General features: G+C 47.5%; 7 protein-coding genes across 7 annotated transcripts; 3 read left to right on the forward strand and 4 right to left on the reverse strand.

Moving 5' to 3' along the window:
• Nucleotides 1-2568: 2568 nt before the first annotated feature.
• On the forward strand, nt 2569-4074 carry F4812DRAFT_467076 (uncharacterized protein; the record flags this gene model as incomplete). The annotated part of the gene is made up of 2 exons (XM_047938604.1): nt 2569-3218; nt 3380-4074. Exons 1-2 carry the CDS (start codon nt 2669-2671, stop codon nt 4072-4074), a joined length of 1245 nt encoding a protein of 414 aa, XP_047786817.1. The 5' UTR covers nt 2569-2668.
• A 1001-nt stretch (nt 4075-5075) lies between these two features.
• On the forward strand, nt 5076-6089 carry F4812DRAFT_462561 (uncharacterized protein; the record flags this gene model as incomplete). Its single annotated transcript, XM_047938066.1, has 1 exon — nt 5076-6089. The coding sequence occupies one exon, from the start codon at nt 5076-5078 to the stop codon at nt 6087-6089; it is 1014 nt and encodes a 337-aa protein (XP_047786818.1).
• An 806-nt stretch (nt 6090-6895) lies between these two features.
• On the reverse strand, nt 6896-7993 carry F4812DRAFT_467084 (uncharacterized protein; the record flags this gene model as incomplete). Its single annotated transcript, XM_047938605.1, has 3 exons — nt 6896-7245; nt 7350-7510; nt 7754-7993. 3 exons carry the CDS (start codon nt 7991-7993, stop codon nt 7173-7175), a joined length of 474 nt encoding a protein of 157 aa, XP_047786819.1. The 3' UTR covers nt 6896-7172.
• Nucleotides 7994-9604: 1611 nt separating this feature from the next.
• F4812DRAFT_157119 (peptidase family M28 family) lies at nt 9605-12991 on the reverse strand. Its single transcript, XM_047929776.1, has 3 exons — nt 12320-12991; nt 11355-12272; nt 9605-11304 (listed from the first exon to the last, which is right to left on the reverse strand). The coding sequence occupies exons 1-3, from the start codon at nt 12823-12825 to the stop codon at nt 9780-9782; spliced, it is 2949 nt and encodes a 982-aa protein (XP_047786820.1). The 5' UTR covers nt 12826-12991; the 3' UTR covers nt 9605-9779.
• A 2434-nt stretch (nt 12992-15425) lies between these two features.
• On the reverse strand, nt 15426-16058 carry F4812DRAFT_157164 (uncharacterized protein). Its single transcript, XM_047929777.1, has 2 exons — nt 15795-16058; nt 15426-15731 (listed from the first exon to the last, which is right to left on the reverse strand). The coding sequence occupies exons 1-2, from the start codon at nt 15964-15966 to the stop codon at nt 15511-15513; spliced, it is 393 nt and encodes a 130-aa protein (XP_047786821.1). The 5' UTR covers nt 15967-16058; the 3' UTR covers nt 15426-15510.
• Nucleotides 16059-16294: 236 nt separating this feature from the next.
• On the reverse strand, nt 16295-18124 carry F4812DRAFT_442395 (glutathione S-transferase). The gene is made up of 7 exons (XM_047935308.1): nt 17688-18124; nt 17522-17632; nt 17229-17453; nt 17137-17174; nt 17062-17081; nt 16831-16998; nt 16295-16758 (listed from the first exon to the last, which is right to left on the reverse strand). The coding sequence occupies exons 2-7, from the start codon at nt 17606-17608 to the stop codon at nt 16550-16552; spliced, it is 747 nt and encodes a 248-aa protein (XP_047786822.1). The 5' UTR covers nt 17609-17632; nt 17688-18124; the 3' UTR covers nt 16295-16549.
• Nucleotides 18125-19868: 1744 nt separating this feature from the next.
• Nucleotides 19869-21349, forward strand: F4812DRAFT_462566 (P-loop containing nucleoside triphosphate hydrolase protein; the record flags this gene model as incomplete). The annotated part of the gene is made up of 5 exons (XM_047938067.1): nt 19869-20054; nt 20126-20433; nt 20517-20811; nt 20887-21021; nt 21146-21349. The coding sequence occupies 5 exons, from the start codon at nt 19869-19871 to the stop codon at nt 21347-21349; spliced, it is 1128 nt and encodes a 375-aa protein (XP_047786823.1).
• Between the last annotated feature and the right edge of the window lie 25 nt (nt 21350-21374).

The following is a 21374-nucleotide window of genomic DNA, read 5'->3' on the forward strand; positions in this document are numbered from 1 at the left end:
GAGTTGTCGTGCTGATGCTGGTGTGTCGTCGTTCCATGCCCAATTTACCATCTTTCCCGCCCTCTTTCTCCCATTTTTATTCACCTTCTTTCCCACCCTCTTTCTGTATTTCCTCCATCAATACCATGTGTTGTCGTCGGAATAGTCGTATATATCAGCTGGATAGATATTTGGTGATCGAATGTCGAATTTTATCGGAGGTGAGTGAATCGAAGTCGTCGGGTTGTACTCGATGCTGTCGATGGTCGAAGTTGTCCTAGAAAGATAAATAAGACTGTGGTTAGGGAAAGATAAAAAGTCATAAAAGGAAACAGGTGAATGGGGGATTAGTGACAGTGTAGATGTGGTAGAAAAGGGAAGGTCAAGATAACAATTGATAAGTGATGAAGAAAAGATAAGTCCAGAATGCGAAATAGAAAGTCAGGCTGCAGCCTGGGAAGTCTATGCAAAGCGGCATGAAGGTATTGCGATGATTGGGAAGTTGGGTTGAAATGAAGATGGAGAGGAATGAGTGTGATGATTGGGGATATCAAGATGACAATGATGATTGATTGATTGAAGGGTTGATAGGGTAAGAGGGAGGGGTAGGAGGGAGGGGAAGGAAAGGAAAGAGAAGGGAAGGGAAGGGAAGTGGTAGAAGAGGAAGACAAGCGATGTATGAAATATTATTAGGTGGAAGCTTACCTGTGTTGGTTGGTGTTGTAGTTGGTGTTGTACTTGTTGATGTTGTGAAGTTGAGAAGTGGGAATGGGAGAGAAAGTCGGGGGGGAAGGGGGGCTTTTATAGAATTTGGGAAGCTGGCAGAATCCAAGGCTGATTAGGAGCAAGGGCGGTAAGGCAGTTGCTCTGATACTGATTTGGAAAGTGCACATAGGCAAATCCGGTTCGCACTTGCAGTTTAAGTTTGCAAAGTGATTCAATAATACGTGATTCAGCAACTGCGACTTCCTTAGGTTACTTTGGTACCTGACATACATGTATGATTTTACACATAAGGTAGGTACGTTCTGGTACATTTATTAAACGTACCGGCCTAATTTAAAATAATTGTTCTTAATCACTGGGGAATTATTATTCAAGAGCTACAATCAGCCTCAAATAAATTTTAATCACCACGGTACGCATCACTGTAAAATCAATATAGCTTAGGTACCTACTTACAAATCCACTGATCTTGGTCACCTAGGTATGATACGTATCAGAACAACGCACCCCCTTTCCCTTTTCTCTTTCCTTTTTCCTTTTATTTTTTTTTTCGACAGCCAATCAAGTTTGGTCATAGTAATATGTCAAGATCAGAGTAGTCGCAAAAATGCAGTGCGTTAATTGTAAGTTCGAGCCGTAGAATACACTTACATAAACCTTTTAAAATCACTCCACACATATACTCTGATGATTAAGAATACTGAAAATAGCCCTAGCAAGGCTAAATCCTTGATGAATAATTATTATAATTTATTTTCTTTTCGTCCTTAGGTACTTTGTCCCAACCAGGTGTGGAATAAATATTCTGTGATCCGAGTATCAACGCAAGTACCTAGGTATTTACCTATGGAACTGCCAGTGTAAAATATTTTAAGTTAATTAAATAAACTGATCCGTTACATCGTAAGCACAATCAATGTATTTCCGATTCGCATTTTACTGATACCCTCCATTCTATCTTTCGTCATGCTTTAAACTAAATAAACGAATGTAAAAAAGGTGCTAATATTTAGTGAGTCCCCCCTGTCTCTTTGGAGTGACGTTGATTTAGGGGGGCGTTGCTGACTCAGCAAATTCATGTCCTTCGAATTTCTCAATTTTTGATTGGCCAAGTACTTGTCTATATAGGTACTACTTATTCCATGTATTCTTTTTTTTCTCCTATTCTTTTTTTCTGATTGGCCGATTAAGGTAGTCCATGTTCATACCACTGATTCCGATTCCATGTCACTAATACAAGCATGTCCATTGAATTTTGACAAAGCCAATTTCTGAAGTTCGTTTACCATGTACCGAGGTACCTATATCAACCTAGCATAGAATTGAATAAGTCACAAAAAGTGTCATGTTCGCCTTTTCCATATTCCAACCTACTATGTTTAGGAAATCCTCTTGCGGATAATTTTCTTTAATCTCGTCTGATGCATTTCGAGGTGATGAGGAGACTGAGATATCAACGTATACGATCTTTAGCACCCAAGCGAACTATTCAGAATTCTACCTAAATCGTGAATCACAAGGATATATCTTACCTAGCAGATCTCCCATTTATTTTTTCATCCCCGGAAACAATGGCGTCTTTGTATGCAGTAGATAGTTCCAGGACAACATATATGTACCTCAATAATCACATTGCGGAGCGGAACAGTCACCTTCGACGAGCTCTTTATTCAACAATGCTTTGTTGGAGATCTATGTTGACGGCGAAAAGGTTACGGAACACTTAGCTTGTTTTGTCGTACGAACACTGAGTTTTGGAACATCATGACACGATACACCTCACCGTAGATATTATATATGTCGGGAGGTAGACTGCCTTTTGCTTATCCATTATGCTCATCCAACCCATTCAGCAATATCGACCTTCATCGGAACTTGCATATTGACATTGATATCGCTCCCTACCTTACATTAAAACGTACTTCCAAGTAAACTACTCACCTAAGCTACCTACTCGGAAACAATGGCCGGACACCCAGACCGCCACTCACCGCACCGCGGAGGATTCACCCCGAGAGGGAGAGGGGGAGGAACTGGGGGAGGCAGAGGGGAAGGTGCCGGTACAACGCGGCCAGGACCCATACCGCCATGGTTAGAACGAGCGCGAAGGCGCTTGGCAAGGGAAGATGATTATGTGCCATCCCCAGCACCGCCAGTTCCATCACCGATACCCAGGCCGGCACCAGCACCCACACCGGCACCCACACGACTACCCGCAGCTATCCCGGTACCATGGCCTCCATGGAATAGACCAAGACAAACGACAGTATTACCAACCAACTTGGGCGGATTTACTTCTTTCCCGTCATCTCGTTATGCGTTGCCATTTCCAGCTCCATTTCCATTTCCATTTTCAGCACCAGCACCAGCACCAGCACCAGCACCAGCACCAGCACCAGCACCAGCACCAGCTCCAGCACCAGCTCCAGCTCCGCCTCAACCTCCTGTACCGGCACCACAGCCTCCACAGGAAGATCCACAGGATACGAGTATAATGCCTCCGCTGGCCGACTGTAAGTAACCCCCCCTCCCCCTCCCCCTACCCCCCTCTTACCCCTTTTCTCTTCCGTTTGTCTAGAATTTCAAAACCTCTACCTACCTAGGTACCTGCCTACCTAAACTTGGCAACCGAAAGCAAATGTGAATGATGAAATGAACTAACTCCTATTCCCAGTCTTCTATCGATTCAGTAACGGATTTGCCGTAGTCCGAAACCGCCAGCCGCGTGAAATCTGCGGTTTGCGAGCTATCGTCGACAGCATGTCTTTCCAGAGGATCCTCTCTGACGCAGGCAGAGCCCAGGTGCCAAGCTACTCCGAGCTGATGGATATATACCGCCAGGAGCTGGCTCGGGGCCGGTATAGGCTGGTGTTCCAGATCCATCCCGAGGACGAGTTCGCGGGCGGTCCTTATCAGGCGGAAATCCTGTCGGACGTCTTGACCCTGTGGGGCCGCCAGCACCCAGACCTCCCGCCTCTGGTGCTCGGCTTTTACGAGCAGGGCGACCGGCCGTTCGCGCTGACTGCCTCGCAGCAGAATTCTCGCATCGTCTGGATTTACAACTCGGGCAATCACTGGGAAGGCATCAGAGCGTGGAGGAACAACGCGTCCATTAGCAGACTGTTCAGGCAGTACGGCGCTGAGCTGTTCCAGAACGAGGCCGCGCCGGAGTGGTTTATCGCGCTGATCCGACAGAGAGAGGAACGTATTAAGGCACCAGTTTGGTATCCTGATCCAGGTAACGTTCGTCGTGCTCCAGCGGCCATTCGTTTTGGAAATATAGTATGGGGCGGTCGTGATGCTGGTGGGCCTAGTGATGAGGATGAAGATGATGATGATGCGGATGCTTGGGGTGAGTATCTATCCTAGACTAATGTATATTCCTCCCTAGAGGCAGCGAATAACAATACCATATATCTCTTCGAATAACAATATTATATCTCTATTCTTTATCGTCTCACCTGCTCTGCGTACCACATGCGTAATTCATCTCCTGCATATTCGCCATGATGTATGCAACAAATGCCTACCTATTAGCTTGAAGTTCCATTTCCTGAATAAGGGTTGCAATTCTTCTAACATCAAAACAGGTTCGTTAAAGGTTATACAAACAAGTTCGTTAGTAGGTACCTGGTATAGGCGCCTATTTAGGCTTCATTATTCTTGAGACTTCATCGCGAACTTAGTCTTTGATGATCTACAAGGGACCTGAAACTTACGTACCTAGGCGTGTTACGCAAGCCGATGACTTATTTGTAGGTCAATATTGGAAGTAAGGAGAATGCATAATCTGCCTAAGGCAGCTGATAACTATCAGTTGAGATATGCAGGGCAGACCACACAAATGCGTCAAAGAAAGCAAGACGCAAGTCCAGAAGGACGAGTTATCTCTTGCATGATTTTAGCCGAGCTGCAGGTAGATCAATCCTTTGAGTTGTTGATTGTTCGCCACCTTTGCCGTTTGCCATTTGGCTTGCAGTAGGTATCTCAGGCACACCTCAATATGCAAGTGCTAGATAGAGGTAGACATAGGCTAGAATCAGAGTAAATTCTCAACAAACAAACAAAAACGCAAATGGATCAATCGGTAAGTCTCAAGAAATACCTAAAAGCGAAAAACAAACGACGAAGAAACTAGAAGCAATCGGGACATATGGCTTCTGCCTATCTCATCAAGAGAGCGATATATAGCCCAACCTTATCGACTTCCTCTCGTCGTCCTCCAGCATAATTTCGCAACCCACAACAACAACAACAAACCGCCTTTCTCAACGACCAACTTTCAGAAACAATTCAAGATCAGGCTCTCTTTCCCCTTTCTCTCTCATAGCACACACACTTACTCTAATCAATCCATTAATTAGGGCAAGATGTCGCCGCCACCAAATAAACCAGCCACCCCTGCTTCCGCTGCCTCCAGCTTTCCCGCGGACGCATACACGAACCCAAGGGCCCCGACAACCCGCGCGAACGAGCAGACGACAGCCCCCGCCACCGCAGCTAGATCATCCGGCTTCTTACGGGGCATGTTCGCAAGCCCGTCGTCGCGAACTCCAATCACCACTTCCGGCTCCGGCGTCGGCTTCGGCGGCGACTCAACAGCCCCACCGTGCTGCATACCTCCCGCCACCCCCGGCAACAGCTTCGTCGACACTATGCCACCGTCGTCGGCGTTGCCGTTGCCGCAGGGTCCGCAGCAGCACCCTGCTCCTCCCAACACCCCGCCCGCCAACATCTCAGCCGCCGTCGATTCCTACTGCGCCCCGCCCCAGTATCACCAGCATCACCAGCCTTCTATCCGCCGAACCCTTATCCACGACGTGGAGGCGCAGCTCACCCCGCGCACCGCGCTCTTCGGCACCGAGGAGATAGCCTCCCACTCCCCTTCCCCTTCCCACTCCCCCTCCCCCTCGCAGGCCGAAAGTCCCACGCCGCACGCGCCGCAGCCGCAGCCGTTCCGCTTCGGCGTCATCGGCAGCAACAGCAGCAGTAACAGCACGCCCGCGAACGCGTCGTTCGGACGCGGCTGGGGTCTAGGCCGGGGCCGGGGCGGGAGCGGGAGCGGGAGTCCGAGTACGGCCCCGAGGGGAGAAGATAGCCATAGCCGTATTCGAACTAGAGCCAGCGTGGGCGTGCCGACCGACCCCACGGTGAGTTTCTGGGCGCCGATGCCGTTCCCGCAGGCGGCGAGTATGGGGACGGGGGACGAGGATGTGGCAGGTAGTGTTCTGCCGCAGGTCAGCAGTGGCGGTGGCTTGTTTAAGCGGCACGCGACGCCCCACCGGCCGGGACAGGGACGGGGACGGGGTGAAGGAGAAGAAGGGGCTAAGAAGGACGAGAAGGATAAGAAGAACAAGAATGTGAATGAGAATGAGGGAAAGTAGATGTGATCGAATGGGACGAGATGATACGTAAAAATGCGGCTTAAGAAGGGAGAAGAGGAAGGGGGTTGCTTCACGGATATTGGATAGATGGTTGGATTGACCGGTTAGGGGTTGCGCATTGATGCTTGGGATAAGCTTTGCGAAGTGATAGTTGTTGTCTATCTGACAACTCGGAAACGAATGGGTCGTTTAACTGAAACCAGCCAGGAAAGGAAGACAGGGCAGATAGAAGGGAAGGGATATGGTGCGCTACCTATCGCCGCGGAAAAGGGGCTACACACACTCCATACATGAAGTATTGCATTTATTGTCTTAATACGATACTTGCTATGGTGATTGTTACGTACCTCCAAGTGACGGACAATGAATAGTTACCTCCTATAATATGTTCATGCTGAGTTATGAAGAATATCATTGATCCATAGCCAAAAGAGAGTATTTACCTAACGTTAGCCTGGGTATCCCTGCACATAAAAAGGCGTGCGCTTTCAATTGTCACAAGTGTAACCGATGGAAATAGGGGCTGTAACAAACGACCTGTGTCAAAATTCCCAACACCAATTTGCGAACAACTCAACCAACACCTAGTATCAGATTCAAGAAATAAGCTAGGTTAGGTATACAGCAAAATAGCAAACTATATACAATTCTCAAATTAGACGCCTTCCATTTACCAAACCCAGCCTACTACCTACCTCCTAAGCTACATTTCGTACACGTTAATAGGTAATAACCGTAACGTTTTAGTTTCTGTCTTTTTCTTCATTTGTTTCATTTTTTCTCTTTTTTCATCAAGAACTAATTACGATAGCTTCACCTAGCTTCAACTTCTTTTTTCACAAAAAAAAAAAAACAAAAAACAAAAAAAAAAAAAAACAAAACACCATGCCGCGACAATTTCACACCCTCCATATCTGCATTAAGCCATCTACAACCCCGTAGCCCCTTTTTTTTCCTCGCTTCCCAACGCGTGTTTTACGTTACGTTAGGTGCCTACCTACCTAGGTACTTTGCAATAATCCACCGCCTCTCCTGCCCACCGATAGCCGGTATTACCTGTACCTAGGTAGGTAGGTAACAACCCTACTTGGCGCAGATGTGGTTCCAAGCACCCACGAGACTCTCCTCGTTTTCGACGAAAGTCTCGGGCTCCAGCCTATATGCGCCGCAATGCCTGATGTCAGCCTTGTGTCCTACCTGAGTACCGCACCTAGGCGATGTACCTAAGGCAGGGAGGGAGGGAGTGAGGGAAAAACTCACAGCTCATCGAAACATGTGCAGTACGAGCCGGAATTGCTCTCCTCGCCCGCGTAATTGACGAAGAAGCTGCCGGCGCCGCTCCCGGCGTTGTTGCAGTAGTACTGGCACTTGAACTGGGCGTAGGCGAAGCCCGACTCGACGGGCGTCGGGACGCCGAAGGTCTGTGATATTCGCGTATTAGTTATCAGCGACTATTTATCTTCCCCTTTAAACTCTCTTCTCCCCCCAAACTCCGGCCCCGACCCCCCACGCCCCCTTTCCCTGTTTTTTTTTTTTTTTTTTTCCTTCTATGCTTTCATTACAACATGGGTAGGAGGTAGGGAAGTAGTCGACTATATGGCACATAGAAGAACATCAAGTGATAGGTAAGGTAGATAGGTTAGGTAGGTTAGGTAGGTACTCACATAAGTGCCGATGACGTGGCTGTTAGACCACGCCTCGTCGGGCTGGTATCCCTTCTGAAACGCTACCGTAGGCACGGCCGGCGCGTAGTTGATGGTGTATCCGGCCGTGACGACGGGCTCGCCCGTCGTGCAGGGAGCTGCGGCGGGAGTAGGGGCCGGGGCCTCGGCGGCCGGGAACGCGAGTCCCGCGGCGACGACTGCTACGGTGGACAATGCAGCTCGTAAAGTGAAGCTTCCCATCTTGCCTGAAGCTTTACTTTCATGCGAAAACTTGGGTACCTTCTGATATCAGGGAATTGGTGTGCAGTGCAGTCCTGTGCAGTGCCGTGCTGTTGTACGCCTAGGAGTTTTGCTGGGAGATTAAGATAGGGTAGGGGGGGTATTTAGGGGGTCTCCGGGTTGTATTATAAGAAGATCCGCTTCGGCAACTGGGGGGGAGTGAATAGGTACCAGGTAGAAGAACACAAAGACGCGGGAGGAGTGAGTCGATGATAGATATTATTCCGAGTGAGCGTGTGTATAATACATACCTACATCTAAAACAGGAGACGGGATGGTATGACAGAGATGACAGACTGATGTCGAAAGTCCCCTGAGAGCAGGGGTTTAAAAAAAGAAGAAGATCGGCACTGCGAGGTGGTGTCCCGCCGCTTGGAAGTGAAGATGTGAAGAAACAAGGACCTCTTCCGGCACCGGGCGAGAGAAACACACAGAGAGAGCAATCAATGTAAGGCACACAAACGGGTATTAACTAATAAGGAAAGTTGCAGCCCTCTTTTTTTCCCTGCTTCCATTCACATTAAAAAAACTCCGTGACACCTTCTGGATTTATTTTTTTAATTAATCTCGAGGGAAAAGGCTTGGGGGAGGCTGCATAAAGAAACGTCCTAATTTCTGTCCATCATTCTGTTTTAACAAGTACCTAAGGTTAGGCTATTTACCAATGCTATTAGGTATAGACCTGTCTAGAAATTACAGTTATCCGGAAGTAGGTACTTTAGATCTTCAGATCATATCCTTAGCTTTGCCCTTTTTTTTACCAGAAAAAAAAATTACTCACCTTAAACAGGTACCTAAATTAACATCTTTCGAACGGAGATTCCCAAAATCTCTCGAACCCATAAAAGCTTGCGTGCATCGCGTCAACCACGCATCAACATCTCCTCATAAAATAGGCAAAATGCAACCTGGGTTTAATATACCACCATACTTAGGTACCTACCAACCTGCCTAAGGTATATAGGATAAAGATCGTTGAGCAGACACTTGCCGCGTCTGATTGGGAAAAGAAATGGGGGGAAATACTCCGGCTCGTTCTGGGCTCCCCTGGGTTAGTTTAGTTAGTGGTGGCTTTATAAGGAAAATGTTACGCCCCCTTTCCCCACCGAATGTGATCGACAACACACCAACACGTTATTAGGATCGTTTACTGTGACGCTGGGGAGGCGTATGGGAGGATGGCATTAGACTCGCAAGTCACCCAAAAAACAGAGCGATCCAGATTCGACTGGTTAATAAGAAAGATTGACCTGTCGATCATTCCAGAAGATGAATAATAGAGTTACGGGTAGTAAAAAAAAGCAACTTAACCAAATAAACTCCCCTTGAGACATGGGGGTTCGAGAATAGAGATAGATATGGTTTACTACCGTATTACCAATTGAATATGATTGCATCGGGGAGATAAGGGACGACTAACTCCATGAGACAATGGCTTCATCGAGGCCCTTGGTAACACGGAAAAAAAGGTAGGTTATGTGACATTACCTAGCTGCAACCCTATCAATATTGAAGTAAACGCCTACCATGCAATGTAATGTATCCATACCCCATTAATACTAACCAGCTCGTTGCACCTCGTTCATTTCGTGGCCCGTAACATTAAGATACTCGACGTTGCTAACGAGCACTATGCAAAAGAAACCGGTGTAAGTTGTCAAATCGATCGTCCCTATGTTATTGGCGAGGAGATGCGTCATCCTCGCTCAGAATCATCAGTGCCGTGCAATAATACATCTACCCGCTTTCACGCCTTGAACGCTTTCCTCCCTTCACATAAACCTGACGTCAACTTGGTGAGAGCTACCCAGGTAGGGGAATACTTGAGTCCCTCATCATAGGCAGGAATCGTACCAGGGGTGTTCACATCGTCCCAGCTGCAGAGGACACTGCCATCAATCCCAGCATTTTCAGGTGAATCGGCCTCCCATTGAACGTCAACTTTCCACGGCGTGGTCCAATCCCGTCGATAGAGCTTGATTTTAGTCAGTCCTGCTTCCGGTATGGCACCAAAACGCTCGTGGGGTTCATTGCCATTGACTGTAAATGAGGAGATGGGCTTGTCAAACGCAATCGCGCATGACCTACTATCTTTCGCATCAATCTCAAATCTGGCTTTGGTCCCGCCCTTTGCGCGCGTGACATTGAAATGCAACCAGTCACTAAAACCCTTCTGTGGTGGGATTCCATCAGGAAGTGTCTTGACTACGTTAGGAGGGACTTCTGAACCGTCGTAAGAACATGTAGTTAGGCCACTACGCAGACTCCCTCGAGAAGTACACTCGACTTCTTTACCGGCGGCTGATGGTAGTTCAGCAATCGTCTGTTGGACATACTCTTTAAGGCCGGCATAATGTACTTTCGTCGCACCAGTATCCAAATCCACAGTTTGCTGGAAATATATTTTGTATCTGTTACTTTCGGAAAATGGGGGCGCTGCCAAGTTGTAGACCAATGTAGCAACGAACACCGCGAGGAGTACCATCGGTACATGGTGAGTGACCCGATGCGCAAATGGCGTAATAGGCAACAGTAGAAATATGCTGAAAAATGCTATCATAAGGTATGGGACTAGGAGGCTCGATCCATCAGCACCTGTCTGGGAAACGGAGGCCACCAATGTTAGGCCGTGCTCGCCAATAAGAACGATCAAGAACGGTCCCAAAATGAGGAATTGAAGAGACCAAAGCCAACTTGGAAGACTTGCCGACCACAGCTGCTCATGGTCATACGGGCGGTGTTCGTCGCTATCGATTGATTTCGCTTTATTTATGATTGCCGATATCGAACGACGGTATGTAGTGGCAAATGTCGTTCGACGAGTGTCTGCAGGACTACCACCGAGAAGAGGTGTTGTTTCCGTTGTTGGGGATTGGGCCTCATCTTCCTCATTCTCGTTACCATTAGCAGCGAGCTCATCTCGGCTCGGAGAGATTGACGCATCGGCATGCGGGACATTAGTAAGATGATCTCTGATCTCGTGTTCGTCGTGTACTCGCTGCGCAAACGACGCCTTCGTAGGAAGAGCAAACAATTCGCAAAGCCCAACGAAAGAGGCCAGGAAAACGGCAGAATGGAAAAAGACGAATATATATCCAGCCGCAATTCTAAAGCGATCTTCAAAAACAGTATTCGCGACTGAAAGAGCCCATGCAATGAGAAATAACCAGAAAATGGAGTATCCTCGGTGAAGGGCACTGGGGCGAGCGAAATTTGCACCTGCCATGATGGTCCAAAAGGAAAAATAGAAAAGCGACATCATCATAGCCCAACTATGTTTCATGTTAACAACTCCCCAAAATATCAAGTAGTCAAGACTTACACAGTATATTCGCTGCTGTATATGATCATCGGATTGATCTTTGTTATGAGGAATGCAGAACCGACAACCAAGGCCCCCGAGACGACTAAGGCGAAAGGAAACCTGAATAGACCTTTTCGACCACCTAGCATAACCGGGTCAAGATCTGATCCTTCGTAAGCAGATCGACTTGACGAGAAAAAGTAGTATTTGTCGTTGCGGACTAGGATATACGTCAGGCCAAGAAGGATCAGGGGCGAGGCTATTAGTAAAGTAAGAGACCACGCAAAGAAAGTCCGCAGTGCAAAAAGAGCAAACGTCTGCCCGAATATATCAAACCAGACGCCATCGTTTCCTCTGCCATTCCACGCTTTCTTTCGATCTCCGTCAGGACGGTCGCCAATGAATGTTTCACCAGTATCTCCAGAGAGTCTTTGCATCGTGTGAAGAGAGGTGCTGAGCATATGCCAGAGACTGGCTCTAGTTGCGTGCTTGGCGTCGTCTTGATTAGTGTGATACCTGGCACGCGGTCGGTAGAAAGCCATATCTAAACCTCTCAAGCCAAAAATTCCATCGAAGACTATATAGTCGGTATTACTTTTTATAGCACCAAGGCTAAATGCATCAGATGAGATTACAGTCCCGAATGGGTTCTCAGTGCCCCTGTAGGCATTGGCTACTTCGGCGTCAGTTGTACGGAATAGAATAGCCCGGCCGCCAGCTCCAGCGCCTTCGAGATTTAAGAAGGTGTGGCAGAAAGGTAGAAGAGGGCTGTTGATGAAGGCTTGAGCACCCCATAGACCATCTTCCTCGTTGTTGTTGAACAGGGCAACGATACCTCTTTGAGGTCGGTTTTCTGGTCGGGAGAAGTAGTCGACTAGTGCTATCAAAGTGACGCAGCCCATCCCGTCATCTGTAGCACCGTATCCAGTAGAAACGCTGTTCTCGTATTAGCTTCGCACTACATAAGATCTAGAAAGACGTACGAGTCGTAGTGGGCGTTCATCAAAACGCCTCCCTTCCCTATGACTTTGTCCGACGTTACGGCGCCATCCTCCCACCAAGGACCCTGTGGATCATCCTTCCCTCGAATGTATACTATAACATTTGTGCCTTCGAAGTAGGTGCCAGTGGAACTTGACGTCCCAAATACGATGTTGGCGGTAGTTATATTTGAAGTATTGTCCGCGAATACGACCAAGCTCGAATCGTTCGCCCTATTGCGCTTTTTAATATTATTTAATTCCAGTAACAGCCAATCGTGGACCTCATCGTTCTTCCGGCTGTTGAATGGGTGGTAGTCGCGGGATATCACAGTTAAGTCAAGCCAAGATTTTGTGAGATTGAGACCGGAGTAGAGGGTTGGATTGCTTGGAGGAGGCGGGACGGTTTCGTGCACGATGAGTAGCGGAACGAGCAGGGCGATGTAAGCGATTGTGGTCCAAAATGTTACAACGAGTGGCTTAAAGGCGACCGGGTTTGATACAGCCATGATTGGCTGAGGTTGGCTAAGTTGGCCGACTCTGCCGGTTCACCTATAGGATGAGATACGGCCAAAACTATTTCAAAAGGCTGCAGGAAATGGAACACGCGAGAACCAGTGAAGAGAGGTAGAAAAGCTCTAGGTAGGGATGATTATAAACATCCCTAAGAGACACAGATGCAGGAGTAGTAGGGCATACGTGCTGAAGCGAAGGTATATTGATAGTGATAAGTTTAGGTATTGTACGATTGAGGGGATTTGGCTGCACGTGCGCGCTGAGCTTCGTTGATGTAGATTAGATACTTATTTTAAATTATTTCATTCTAAAATTGTAATTGCCCTTAAACATCGTCGACTTTCAAACTTGAATGCATGATTTGGAAGTAGAGGTCCGTAATAAAGTTGGAGAGTTGGAGAAAAGGTAGAAGAAGTTGTAAGTTACGACATCGAAGAAAACACAAAGAAGTTGGAGAGAGAGAGAGAGAGAAGTGGCCCAAGCTCCCAAGAACGCAATCGAGAAAAGTGGCGCTACGTGAGCTGTGTGACACGGGATCCCTGCCGATATGACGAACCTTACATAGAGGTATGTATGTACCTCTTACCTTAATACCAACGGTACCTAGGTAGGTACGAATAAATATCACATAGGGGTAACAGATCAAAATAGCTACTTCAATAAAAACTTAGATGTAGTAAAACACCAAAAAGAAATCCTCATTGCTGTCTACGTACGGATTAAGCCTATAATACATGTGCGTAAACCACCTCCACTCGCGATAGATGCGACCGCAATCGCACATATTTCTCGAACCTGCTTGAGAAGTGAAATCGTACAAATCTGAATGGGAGGCATACGGAACGGTTAGTATTAAAATCAGGAAATGACGCGCGACAGCAGAATCATCAGTACGAAATAACTTGAACCGGATATGATATACCATCGCCAAATGTGTTAGTATCGATACCTAGGGACGCTAGATTGTTAGGTGTATGTACCCACGCTCAAGCACCAGGAGGGGGCGGCGGCGGCTGATCGCCGGGAGGAGGTGGAGGAGCATCACCGCTAGGCGGCGGTGGGGGAGGAGGCACTGCACCGTTGGAATACTGCTGGATAAGAGCATTAATGTTTCCAGGTGGTAGTCCAGGGGGGGCACCGAGAGAACCACCCGGAGGAGCAAGACCAGGAGGAGGTGCCATACCAGGCGCTCCACCATATCCTGAATAGCTGGGATAGCTGGGATACTGCGGTTGCCCAGCCGGAGGTTGATGCCACGGTGCCGCTCCGGGGGCAGAACCACCGCTGTAGTTCTGACCTTGACCACCGTAGTAATCACCTCCATGGTTGTCATTGCTGCGATGGCGATCACGCCAAGGAGCAGAGCCACCACCTCCGCCTCCGCCTCCACTTCCACTTCCACTTTCGTTGGTCTGATCGTTGTTGCGAGAACGCCATGGAGCAGCAGCGCCTGTCGGACCTCTTTGCCAAGGCTTTGCGTCACCGCCATTAGTATTGTTGTAGGAGCCGGGAGCTGCTTCAATACGAGCTGGAGTTCCGCTGGAGCCGCCTCCAAGTTCTTGCAGGAATTGCTAAACATTCAGTTAGATGTCATCTTATCCAGATATTTATTTGTAAACGGATGCATACCTCGTATTCACGGTCGACGGCATCTCCGCCGCCAATGCGACCAGCAGCGCGGGGAGGACCGTCGTTGCGCCAACTAGCACCCTTCTGCCGATCAGGACAGTCCCGAGCCATGTGGCCGGCGTTACCGCAGACGCGACATATGATGTTGGCCGTAAAGTTCTGCTTCTCGGGACAATCGTACTTCCGGTGACCAATCTGACCACAGTTTTGGCAGGCTTGGTTTTCGTCATCACGTAGAGTACCGTTCAAGGTTGCTAGTTCTCGAAGCTGGTTTCTCTTGAGTTCGTTCTGTCCCTCGGGAATTGACGCAGCCTTACAAGACGTTAGTACAGAAGCATTTAAAGAACATATAGGATCCATAGGTACGTACGGTTTCGATGACGTTGTGAATTAGCTTTTTGGCCTTGTTGACTTTTTCCTCCGTGTCTGCCATGATCAAACAGTGAAGATCCTCCTCCTGGTTGCTAGCGTGGGCAGCATCAGATCGACCTTTGCCTTCTTTGACGGAGCCTTTTCCGCGGATGGCAATTTTGGCGCCGGACTCTGACTCCATCTTCTTCAACGTGTTACCACGAGGACCGATAAGTAAACCAACTTTAGTGAGAAAGACCTATGTGTTAGTACTTGTAACAAGACGGTTAGAGCAATAATACGAGCTGGATGAGGCCAAGATGTGGCAAGTCATCCATCGAGATATAACGGCATTCCTGGCGATATCCCGAACAAGAAGGGGCAAAAACATGGTTAGAAAGGTTAGAGGGTTAGCAATCTCACTGAAGTTAATCTCTGGATAATCATTGACGGGTACATAGACCTTCTCTTGGGTCTTAGTAGGACGGCGATAGTCCTGAGGTGGGTGGTAGTTAGGAATAGTCTTCATAGCCTTCTCCACAAGTTTGTGTCTCTCATCTTCGAGACGCTTGCGGTAACGGTATTCTCTAGTGTTAACACGGCGACCATGGTTGTCGTACTGTGGCGGGGGGGATGGAGATCTGAGTGGAACGTTAATGGAATTGCGCCGGAGTCAAATTTGTTAAGACGACACAGAGTCAAACGTACCTATCGCCATCGGCAGGGACAACATCGTTGATGCGCAGCTTCTGGCTAATCTCCTCGATTCTAAGATGTAAGGTATAGGCTTCTAGTTGTTCGCTGGTCATGTTGGCTACGATGGCCGTGGGAAGGCCCATAAGTCCAGCAGCTTTATTTTCGGAGGCATCACCCCATCGATTACGCTTCTTCCGGCGTCGAGGGCCATCAGAATCGGTTCCTATGAGATTTTCCATTAGTTACTTGCTCTGTAGCGAATACTATATTATCGTAGATAACTTACTTGGCTCTGGGCTGCGACCGCGCTTCAAGTCGCGGTCCCCGTTCGACAAGCTGTAACTATCGCTTCCGGTTTCGTGTTTCTCGGTCGCATCCTCTCCGTCAACTCCAAATCGTCGACTCTTTCCGAGGGGAATATTATTGGATCCTGTGATCCCTTGATTTCGCCACGACATATTGATGGATTTTTGCGCAGTAAAGGAAAAATGTATCTGAGAAAAAAGAGTTGTAGAAAAAAAAATAAGTGATCAAGGACCGTTGTTGCGTGTAATGATTTTGAGGCGACTTTTCCATGCGCCACGCTTAGGTAAACACTCACTTTTTCTACCTAAGCCAGGCCCCAGGGTGGAGCAAATGCAACGCTAAAACCTTTGGCGTTAGTCAGATTGTCAGATCAAAAGGGTACGTACCGTACCAGAGGAAAAAGGAACAGGCATGATCAGGAATTGAATGGAATTTCTCAATTCACAGGTACCTAAAGCACCTAAACCCCTTAGTGCACATCTCCAAACTCCAAGCTTACTAATAGCAGAGATACAGTCAAATTATACCACACTCTATGCTTACTATCACGAAATATCCAAATATTATTTAGTTAGTTAGTTCCGAATGACTTTAAGTATAGTAACCCTCATAATCATTTCATAACCAATCAAACCAGATAAAGATAGCTCTCATAACACTTTCGAGCAAAAAGGAGCATGAGAAACTGAAAATTCTACTATAGACTCTTAAAAGAAAAACATCAAGACGACGTCGCTACTTTGCTTCCTCATTCATCGATGACTTGACCCAGTCTCTCAAACGAGCGGCTCGCTGGTCCATTTCCTCGTCAGATAAAATCTGATACGTCTCGTACACATGAGGGGACGGGACATGGCGGCCCTTCTCGACACCTGGACGCTTCAGCATCCGTTCGACCCATTCTTGCAATGCCGGGAATTCCTCCATATTGATTCTACCCCATTCTTTACTTGGGTGTTAGTTAACTTCATATGAGGTAGTTCGTCATGATAAATAGGTAGGTAGGTAACACGTACTTGCTGTTGCCACCCACCCCCAGCACGCGATGTCCGCGCTTGTACACCGGTCACCAACTAAGTAGCCAGATGTCGAGGATTCCAACTGCGTCTCGAGCGTTCGGTAAAGGTGACGAACTTCTTTCTTATACCGTTTGATGCTATACTCGACCTTCTCCGGTGCGTAGCCTAGATAGGTGGGTACTTGTATTAACATAAGAGTTACATGGGAATCAAAAATCTAACACGTACGAATGAAGTGATTCAGTTGTCTACTCAAATATCAGTGTCCTCCGTTAAACTTTCTTGATACTGGCTTTTACTCACCCTTGCATTGGACCAAGGCCTCCCATTTGCCACATAAGCTAAGCCAGGTGAGCAGTTGAACCGTAGAGGATGTCTGGATGCATAGGACTTACCCAGTTATTTACTTCGTAATATTCTCTGGATCCTCTCGGGTACGAGACTTTATATTCAGTGTCGTATCTATCGGTCAAATACTGCATAATAGAACCACTTTCAAATAGCCTGATGGGCTTGCCATCGGTGAAAGTGTCAGTGAGCGCGGGGATACGGCCATTAGGGTTGATTTCCAAGAACCACGGCTCTCTCTGGACGTTGGTGGCGATGTCGATATCGGTAACCTGTTCAATGATTAGACACGGGGCGCCTACCGGATTTAACTTTGTTAGCGGTAATAATGAACTCTCACCTTGTAAGATAACCCTAGCTCTTCCAGCAGGATTGGTATTTTGACACCGTTCGGTGTCTGGGTGGTATACAAATGGATATCAGACATCTTGTATGAGAAACACGGTGAAGGCTGAAGCTGATTAGCAATCAAGGTCAAAATGGCGTACCAATATATATATGCACACCTGGTTTTATAAGATTTTCCCCCTTAAACCCTTGCTCTTCTATCCATTTTCTTTCGATGGGGTTGAAAGAATGATAAATCAAATCCTATTACTTCCCCGCTTCCTACCCCAACTCGTTCGGGATATGGTATCAGCCCAGCTCGTCCGGATTAAAAAAGTTATTTATACCTACCGTAACATTTCTAGTATTTTTACCAAGTCCTATTTAAGAAGAAATGTTTTATTAGATTTATCTGTGGTGTTACAGGTCTTCTTCTTAAAAAAAATAAAAAATACTATTTGAATGTTCTAAAGCTGTAATCCAATTCGGTTTCGCAACTGGAGGCCGTTTGGTATTATAGTTACTAGGTATAAACTAGGGCGCTGTGGGTCTCATGTTATGATCCAAACCCGTACGGCTCATTCCGGAGAGATCTACATGGTTCCTGTCTGGCAGATAGCTTACCTAATCACCGCGACCCCTATCGGCGTACTAAATAGCCGCCGTGACATCTCCGTGTCTGGACTACTCCGTGCAATACAGCTTTAAAGTAAGTAGTTTTATGTATATCGAACTAATATCATACCATGTATCGCTAACAATAATCCCGGGTGTAATTCGAAATATTGGGATAATACTGGCTCAATCACAAGTTCGTATAATACTAGGTACGGTAGGTGCTTGAAAGACTGATTAGTTCGGTATCCAACGCATTTGGAATCGTGGGGTTCACACTCGATGCCCAATGGAAGAAGTGTAGATTATTAATTCAAAATCCATCATCTTCTAAGTTTAGTCCCTACCTACAGTTGATCGGGTCAATAATATGCCATATACCTAAACCTAAACCTCTATCAGCTCATAGCCATGCCAAGTAACCAGTTAAACTCAGGAAGTCGAGGGTATCAAAGCTCGAGACAGTATTTTCGGGGACAGGAGTATATGCGGGTATAGCAGGGGTATACTGGCTAGTTTGGAGCTCTGCTGTGTATATAAGAGGTTGCCAGGTCCCTCTCAAGAGGATAGAAAGTAAGACGTTACCTACCTAGGTACTAGATCGCTACAATATACCGGATACAGGGCCCTGATACTCACTCTTTATATAACATCTATCACGGGGATATCTGCTAGCAATAAAATAGAAGATATACCTATGTAACAAGATAAAGTGAGTCATATGTTGAAAGGTTTAGAAGCCCAAATTACTTCCAGGTTTTCTGTTATATACGAACTGTGAGGCACCTGGAGCTTCGTGACGCGAAGAAGACACAATCAGCTTATAATTTGCAGGTCATTCGATCCAAAGTGGCGGAGGTGGCTTGTATTTTTCTAATTCCCCTTTTCTTCTGAGAAAAGAATAAGTTCATTGGGAGATCTGGCATCTTACTACTTGCTGACAAAGTTCCGGTACTGGAAGGAACTATGCGTGCCCGATTGATATCAATATTCATACCCTTGAGTGAGATGGCAGCACCTTCATTACATGTATCTAGCATAGCGGTGACTGAGCTCACATGCTCAGATGTTAGCCCACCAAGAAGAGAGAGAAGGGGGGGGGAAGGGGTGAGGGAGCATAGGGCAAAGAAAAGGATGACAGTGGGTTGCCAAAGTTCGTTATAAAGAATTCATAAAGGTAAGAGAGCATGTTTACCAAGAATGAATGAACTGTATTATGTTATTCACTGCCGTTAACTCATATTCTTTTCAGTTGAGAGTTGTTTTGAATTTCGTCAGGTGCAATGAAATAAGGGGGAGGGGGAAATCCGACTCTCATAGCCTCAATCATTCACTCTCATGGAGAAGGCAGGTAACAAACCCTCTTATTTCTGCCTGTAGATTCGATGCACTAACCAGTAATTATTTGTGCACCTTGCCAGGTGTCAATCTTAGTCGGTTAGGTCCTAGGTACGCATCTAGGCAGGCACGTCGCGAACCTGGCGAACCTCGACGACGACAAACTTGTATAGGCAGACCCCCCACATCCACCTCTGGTTTCCATGGCATCGGGCATCTGACTCCCATACCTCCCAACACTGTGCCAGTTGTTTTTATTTTCCGGCCTTAGAAAATAATAATAATAAAATAGTCGGGGTTCCTCTGGGTTAATCCGCAATCGCGATTGCAAAAAAATAATGATAATAAACAAAACACTTTCTCCGAGTTTTCATCCTTGCCTTGCTTTGCATTGAGTGATGATGATCATGGAGACTGCTAGGAAACCTCAACCACAGTTTCGCCTGCCTATAGCCAAAAGCTTCTCCTTCATCATCCCCGAAAAGTGGAAGACTAACCCTTCCGTCGTCCGCTGGATTGACAACCTTCCCGGCCACGTCGAACGAGAGGAACCGCTGGAACCTGCCCGCATCCAAACTCCCAAACGCGGCTTGGTAGGTACCTGCCTAAACATCTAACCTTAGACTCCGACCGCCTTCTAACCTAACAAACTAACGTACTGCAGGAAACCCCCGACCTGGTCGACATGCGCGACGACGAGAGCCACCGCGCCAAGCGAACGAGAATGGGCTCCTCCCTAAGCTACAAGGAGGATAACCACAGACGCAGCAGCTTCGCTCGCGGCCTGATCCGTCGAGCCTCCACCATATATCGCCGAGTCGTTAGCTCTGAGAAACCCGAAGAATCGCCCACAGGCTCTACGATTTCCGGAACGCCTTCGCTGCCCGGAACGCCTGCTACTCCTGTCGAACGCCCCCGTATGAGATTCGTTTTTGTTGGAGACATCGGCTGTGGAAAGTCGAACTTGTTACTGTAAGGAATCCTTGCTTTCTCCCACCTATTAAACCTGCCATCGTATAATCATCGTAACGAGTACTAACATCTCGCACTTACAGTCGCTACTACCGCGATGCCTTCAATCCCGTAAGTCACCCGTTTGGACCTAAAGGCAAGGAGTCCTCGGTAGGAAAGCGGCCTGCTCACATCAGACAGATGCATGTCAGAACCCAGTATGAATTGTTCAACAAGGTCGCCAGTGTAGACGGACAGAAAGTCGACCTGGAGCTGTGGGACACATCCGGCGACATCTCGCTCCACCAGCTGCAACTTCTTTCCTACCTCGCGTGGGACGCCGTGTTCCTCTGCTTCAGCATGGATGACATCACACGCTTCAAAGCTGTCCAGAGAACGGTAAGTCGCATCCATTGCACCCATTATTCGCCAACCCCACCGTACACAAGCTAACTATAGGGGGGATATTTATAGTGGATGGACGAAATCCAGAAGTTCTGCGGCGATGTCCCGTTCATCTTGCTCGGCCTGAAGAAGGACAAATTCAACAGCTCCAACACGCGAGCCCCTTTCCATCCGGACCTTGAATCGCCGGTTTCTGCTACCGAGGTAAGAGCAAGCCCTCCTCCCTGCCTAAACATCCATCTACTACCCAGCTACCTACCTACCTAACACCCAATCCACACATCCTATTCGACACAAGAAATACTAACCGGTAAAATATGTATATTAGGATTCGTCCGGAGCCATGATCATGCGCGGAATGAAGTACATGGAGTGCTCGGCGAAAACGGGCGAGAACGTGGACCGCGTGTTCGAGGAGGCTGTCCGGACGGTGTTCTACGAGCGAGAGGAGCAGGAGGTGCTCTTCCGCCTTCGCCAGGAGTACGGCGAGCTGGAGTCGATGAACCCGGGCTTCAACATGTGTTTCCGGTAGGTACCTAGGTGAGGAACGACTACCT

Source organism: Daldinia caldariorum (genome assembly GCF_022478825.1).
Source record: "Daldinia caldariorum strain CBS 122874 unplaced genomic scaffold F4812scaffold_19, whole genome shotgun sequence".
Lineage (NCBI taxonomy): Eukaryota > Fungi > Ascomycota > Sordariomycetes > Xylariales > Hypoxylaceae > Daldinia > Daldinia caldariorum.